This window comes from Triticum aestivum, chromosome 5A (assembly GCF_018294505.1).
Source record: "Triticum aestivum cultivar Chinese Spring chromosome 5A, IWGSC CS RefSeq v2.1, whole genome shotgun sequence".
In the NCBI taxonomy this organism is placed as follows: domain Eukaryota; kingdom Viridiplantae; phylum Streptophyta; class Magnoliopsida; order Poales; family Poaceae; genus Triticum; species Triticum aestivum.
Genome location: NC_057806.1, coordinates 454954055 through 454960958, shown reverse-complemented (window position 1 = coordinate 454960958; position 6904 = coordinate 454954055). Strand labels below are relative to the sequence as shown.

General features: G+C 49.6%; 1 protein-coding gene across 1 annotated transcript; it reads right to left on the bottom strand.

Moving 5' to 3' along the window:
- Positions 1-1693: 1693 nt before the first annotated feature.
- Positions 1694-6562, bottom strand: LOC123103963 (heat stress transcription factor B-1). Its single transcript, XM_044525669.1, has 2 exons — positions 5924-6562; positions 1694-2770 (listed from the first exon to the last, which is right to left on the bottom strand). The coding sequence occupies exons 1-2, from the start codon at positions 6176-6178 to the stop codon at positions 2129-2131; spliced, it is 897 nt and encodes a 298-aa protein (XP_044381604.1). The 5' UTR covers positions 6179-6562; the 3' UTR covers positions 1694-2128.
- Positions 6563-6904: the final 342 nt, after the last annotated feature.

The window sequence follows — 6904 nt, the reverse complement described above, 5'->3', positions numbered from 1 at the left end:
CAGGAAAAAACATCCCGCTCCATAGCCGTGGCCTCCGCGTGCCGACGCCACTCTCGATTTCGGCCATCATCACCGCACCGCCCATGCCGAATCCATCCATCACATCGACTAAATCGGCCATTGCACCACCCATTTGGCCGCCACCGCATCGGCCACAACTAATTCCGTCCACCCCTGCAACCACTACAGCGCCCGTGTCGGATCCACACCCCCACCGCCGCACCATCCCATTTGTTGGATTCATCGGCTCACCGCTCTTCGAGGGTGTTGCCCCACCGTTTTCCCTCGAGCAGCATGGGCTTCCGCGCGCGTTCGGCTCCGGAAGGCATCATGCAACGAGCAGCAGACGTGGCTCAACACTTATGACACGTCGGAGCTCGCCACCAGCGAGTACGACCTTGTGGCTTGGAGGTTCCGCCAACCGAGGTCCGACCTGAGCTTCCCCGATGTTCCAAGCGTCGCGGAGGCGGAATTCCTCGCTCCCGATGTGCAGTTTGTGTCCCGCAAAGAGAAGAAGGAAGACTGCCTAGTCGTGGAGTAGTACACCGCCCATGAGAGTGATGCGGTGGCTATGGCGAGGTTCTCCGAGGTCAATTCGCACACCTCATGGAGGAGGAACGCCAATTCTTCACCACGAGGAATGCGGGTTGCAAGAAGGATATGGAAATCAAGGAGGAGGATGTGGCTAGCCCCTCAAGAGACTAGTCGGAGCTCGCCATCTGCGTGTACCACCTTGTGGCTTGGAGCTTCCGCCAACTGAGGTCCGACCTGAGCTTCCCCGATGTTCCAAGTGTCGCAGAGGTGGAGTTCCTCGCTCCCGATGTGTAGTGTGTGTCCCGCAAAGAGAAGAAGGAAGACCGCCTAGTCGTGGAGTAGTACACCGCTGCCCATGAGAGTGATGCGGTGGCTATGGCGAGGTTCTCCGAGGTCAATTCGCATCTCATGGAGGAGGAGCCCCAATCCGTCCCCACGAGGAATGCGGATTGCAAGAAGGATAGGAAGATCAAGGAGGAGGACGTGGCAGGCCCTTCAAGAGTGATAAAGGTTCAGTTGGACGACGACGATGACTATGCCCTGTTTAATAGTGATCGAATGATTCGTTCCTAAAAATGTGAAATGATGCTGACACGGGGGATGATGACAAGTAGTGCGTCCGTAGTAGTGTCTATCGTAGTACCTTCCTAGTGAGTCTATCATGTTTAAGTTTGAACATTCGGTAGTTCGTAATGTCAAAATATGCAATGACCATGTTTATTTGGGTGTCCCATTTTACATCATATGCTACGGCAGAAAAATTCTACTGCTCTAAAACCTTCTCTCTCCTGCCCTAATTTTTTTTGACCGCCCTATTTTGCATCATCGGTTCGAATGGTCTAAATAGGCCGCAGCCTCTACAGTCTCAGACCTCTGCTCGCCTGCTCCTACAAGAGTTTCTTCTTCTTTTATGCATCTCCTCCTACTAGAGTTTTCTTCTTCTTTTATTCTTCTCCTCCTACGAGCAGCGGGGGCCTTTTCACTTTCAAGGTTAAACTACAATTGGCATTCGAAAAAAGGTACTCCCTCCCATCCAAAATAACTGACACAGTTTTGAACTGGGGTTTGTTCAAAACTGCCACAATTTTTTTTTTTGAAAACTGCCCCACTTATTATGGATCGGAGTTAGTACTATATTTCTTGCAACAGGACATAAATGGAGGAGAAAAGAATATCAATATGTATTTCAAGACAGAACCTCAGGATACAATCTGTAGATCTCAAATGGGGTGTATAGCTTTACACCTTGTCAAACTTAGTGCTCCTAGCATTAGTTCTGCAAACCTTTATGTGTGTAATCTGATCAACGACAAGGAGGAGAGCTCCATCTTCCAATCTCCCTATTACAGTACTTCCCAGCGTACCTGCATTAGTTCTTATATTTCTTACACGGGTACATTGCTATGGACTTTTGTGTCCAAAGTCTGCTTTTTCTAAAGTTTTGTTTGTAAGAACAACGTTGATGGAATGGGTCCATTGCTGGCTTTGTTGCCAACTTGCCATCAGCGTAGCCATGCTGCCCATGCACGCGTACAAATGTACAACAGCGCGCGCGCCTGCTGGGTGCAGCCGTCCGGCCACGGCGAAGCGCCCATCAGTTCCCGCCGCCGCAGCGCGCCGGGCAGGACGACGGCACGCCGACCCACGGCTCCCCGATCCTCGTCATCTTCATCGACCGCTCGCTGGCCGCCGCCTCGTCGCACCGGCCCCTCTTCCTCGCCGACGCGTCCTTGAGGATCACGCCGAACAGCTTCACCTTCTTCTCGCAGCAGTGCTCTTGGTCCGCCGAGCGGGCGCCGCCGGCCCCGGCCGCGCCTTGCATGTCTCCGTCCATCAGCAGGCGCAGGTCCAGCTGGCGGACGTCCAGGAAGCGGGAGAGGAAGCCCAGGAGCTCCTCGCAGTGCCGCCGCGCCAGGGCCAGCTCCGCTGCCAGCGCGTGGTTGTCCTTCCTGAGCTGCTCGTTCTCGCTGCTGAGATCCGGGCGCGTCGGCGAGGACGCCGAGGAGGAGCTGTGGTCGTTGCCGGTGCCGGACGTGCTGGCAGACGCGGGACGCAGAGCAGGCAGCGGCGGAGGGAACGCGACGTTTACGCCGGTTCCGCTGGTTTTAGAGGACTGGGGAGTCGTCGTCGTCGCCGTGGCCTTGCGGCGACGGATGCCGGAGAGGAGGCCTTGCTCGCCTCGCCGGAAGTTCTCGTTTGCGAACTCCCACCGGTCCGGCACCACCTTCCGAAAACCCTGCATATAGTTTACACCGGTTTGGTCAGTATCCGACGCGGAACATTGTCGTACATGTGTCGATCAAGAAACATTTCCAAACGTTTTCCTTCTTTGTTTCCAAACATTTTCAAAAGAGAATCATTAAACAAAATATTTCATTAGTCCCACATATTTCACTTTAGCAAAACTGTACTATTTACTACATTGAGCGACATCGCATATGTCATCTACTGTCCGTTGGGAGTAAACATCATATCCACCTGGAGTATAATTACTAGCTCATTAGCGAGCCTTCTTTTTGTTAATTTTGGTTCACTGATTCCTATCAGACTGGGGCGCATCTTCAATTTATATCTTACTCATCGGGCATTATCATATGAAATTATATTCAAATGGGATAAGCATATTTTTGGTCCCTGAATTCTTGAGAAAGTGAGAAATCATCCATCAACTCCAATACTACCAAAACTCAATCCCTCAACTAATAAAACCGGATAAGTTTCGGCCCAATAACTTGGTTTGTGCGTGACATGTACCCGGTATTGACTAATATTGGCCACGGTGGCCTGGTTTTGACCGCCACATCACTTAAGTGGCTAAGGGCACCTATATCTTTTTTGGCTTTGGATTTGGCGGACGTTATCTAAACTTTTGTGAGAGTAGAGGGACGAAAAATATACTTACCCATATTCAAATGCATGCTTTGACCAACAGTTAGTCTAAATATATAGTTTATGTTGCACAAAATAGATATCATTAGATTCGTAATAAAATGCACTTGTGTATGATCTATGATTTTGTAGCCATTGACTACATATTATAGGAGGGATTTATAGTCAAAGCATGAATTCAACAGTCAAACTATGCGGCATGTCTAGAAACAAAAGCAGTATATAAAAAAAATGTAATTTAGTAATGTAACACATTAAGCGAGAGCAATAAACAACATGCGATTCTTTCTGTTTATCTTCTTTTAGTCGGGAGAGCTGGCTGAATTTTCGTGTGGGTGAAGCATGGTATTCTAAAAACATAAGAAAACAAAAAAAATGGAACTTTATCACTTACTGAATCGTACAGCAAAGAGCAAACTAACACGATATTCTTTCGGACAACCTCTTCGTATGCAACTTTGACTATGTTTCAGGAAAAAATATTTAGCCCTTTTGACCATTATATTCTGGATGATAAAAAAATTGACCGTGCTTTCTGAAGCATTGTCCACTTTTGAAATAAAGTAACTTCACAAAAAATCTGATGCTAGCGACCTCCTTTTCCGTAGGATTTCCAAATCGATGTGCACATTCAAAAAATATGGATAGTTAAAGGGCCACTTTTGTTTGATTTTTTTTCTCCAAGAATTCATTCGTTAGATGACTTTCTAGTAGACACTTTTCATTGAAGTTTTTTTTCACCACGGAGAGATCAATATATCTTGATGTGTATGTTATGAATGTGCATTGTATAAGTGTATCTCATGAATTTTAATTATCCTGCATGTACGTGCGTGCGTGCGTGCGTGTGTGAAGAACCTATATATATTTTTAACCTTTATAATAAATCCGAGTCCTTTTAGTAAAAATAAATAAAAGAAGCTGAGTGGTTTCTAGAAGAGGACACAAAAATATCCGGTCGAAAGTTCCACCAAGCTTCCAGCCCCCGCGTAATCACAAACGAGGACACACTAAATTGAAACCTCAACCTCGTGGGGTGTCAAACAGTGATGGGCAAGCACTAAATTTGCTTTCGTGAAACCTGTTGGCCTCCATCTCTAGCGTGGTGCCGCGTCCGTCCCTCCGTCCTTTCGGTTATTTGCACACTAATGGTATCGGTGACCGTCACGTCCAAATAACCGGCCACATTTTGTCAAAAGGAAAAGGCGAGGGCGACATCACCACTCAGCACTAGTCACGTTTTTTCACCCCCACCTCGAAGTTGCACTGTCTTTTCTCTCTATTTTCCAAGCAGCTACTGTCCATTTTTTTTTATTTGCGTTAATGTCCAAGCGTGTGAAACTGAAATGGTTTATTAACTCGCAGACGGCACGCATAGCTAGTTTTGTTGTCACCTACCCCATCAATGGTCAGCACAAAGAGGCTTTTTTATATACTCCCTCCGTCCGGAAATATTTATCATTAAAATGGATGTACCTAGAACTAAAATACATCTAGATATATCCATTTTAATGACAAGTATTTCTGGACGGAGGGAGTATATATCGCTGCATGACACGACAAGTGAAACGCTTTGCTCGTTTTCTACGTTTTAGGTCGACCAGAAAGGCTCTTTGGGCGTCATCTTTCCTCCATATTGTTCCAACAAACGGCCTACCAGTAGCCTTTTTTGATATGTCACCTTCTTCCATGTACTTCTTCTGCACTACTAGTAGTCGGTAATATCCAGATTTGTCCGTCCAACAAACATCGGTATATGTAATTAGCTAGCTCGAGATGTTTCACCCGTTCGCTGTGCCCAAAGTCCAGACGCGCTTTTGAACAGAGACCCTGCCGCGAACACTGGCACATGAGTGGATCCATACTAGGACGTGTACGGCCGAGACAGCAGAATGAACTCCCAACCAGAAACATCCTTACGTGCATGTCACGTGTCTTGCCTCGGTCTCGGTGACGGTAGTTCTTAGTTCTTATTACTACCACCAGCGACTACGCTTAATTCCTCGCCGGAAAAGAATCCACCGGCTGTGTGCTCAGTCTGTACCACTGTGGTTTTAATTCTTACTCCCAATACTCCCTCTGTTTCAAATTTGAACTAAAACCACGACGAGTAATTTGGAACGGAGGGAGTAGCATGCTACGTAGCGTGAGTACGCACTAGTATGTCGTGGGGAGAACAAAAGCGAGAAGGACGGAGAGCTTTCCGTGGACACGTCAGGGGCGTGTCCGGAAGCTGCCGAGCGTATCTCAGCATAATAATCTCTTCTGGTACAAGCTACTAGGATATGGATCCATCACTTGCATCCCTAATCTCTAATCACTCTAAGAGGACGAACGAGATGCTTCTTTTTTTTTCAGATAATAATAAAAACCAAACAAGAACGGATACTCTACTCAAGTCGCAAGTCGTTGATCAGTGCAGATGGGAGTGATTAATTTAGTGAAGGCAGAGCTAGAGTATTGCAAAGAGAGAGTGTGTCTGGAGGAGGGTAGTACGTACGTAGGTGTTGAGCTGGCGGACGAAGGAGGAGAAGTTGCAGTGCTTGAAGTGGAGCGGCAGGAGGTCGCGGGCGAGCTCCACCGGCTTCCACACCACGAACGACCGCCCTTGCTCGCCCCACGAGATCACCTCGTCCGTCCCGCGCTCCTCCACCATCTGGTGCGTCTTGGTCAGGAACGGCGCCGGCCCTCCGCCGCCGACCCTCACCGCACCACCACCCTTCTGCTGCTGCTGCTGCGCCGCCGCCCCGGCCATCGTCGCCGGCTTAATCACCTAACAGATTCCTCTACCTAATAATAAGCTGGTGTATGTATCTATGTATATATGATCAGTCAAGGATCGATCGAGAAGCAGAGGCGGCTAGCAGGAGACGGCGGCGGAGAAGAGGAGGAGCGCGGTGAGGAACTCCCAGCCCCAGACGTAGAACCCGGTGACCAGGCCGCGGCCTCCTCCCATGTAACCGGCACGGTGGTGTGTGCGGCTTTCAGCTGGGTTTGTCTGTGGTTGCCGCGACGGCTCTCCTCTCTACTCCTACCTCCGCTAGCCTCGCCTGCCGGAGATATAAAGGCCGGAGCGAGAGACAGAGCGCGAGCGCGAGCGAGAGCGGCGGTTGCTTTCGGGGCTCTGGTTTCACTGCGTGCTCGGCCCCGGCCGGTCCAAATAAGAAGCTTCCCCTGCCTTCCCTAGAGCCGTGGCCGCGGCGCGCTCCGCCGTGCTCCGTGGACAGCTCCCACTGTGGACCAGGACGAGACTCGCGGCCACGTGGCAGGTGCGTCCATGGTGCACGGTGGGACGTGTGCATGGAGGCGCTGGGGTGGGGAGGGGCGAATTGGGTGTCCTTTCGTCAACGCACCTGGGCCGCTTCCAATGCTTCGAGAAATGTCGGGACCGGAATTTCCTCTCCCTTCCCTTATCTTTCGTTTTTTTTCTTCGTCAGAGCAAAAGCGAGCCAGAGAGGCGCTCGTGGAAAAGCGACGCGTC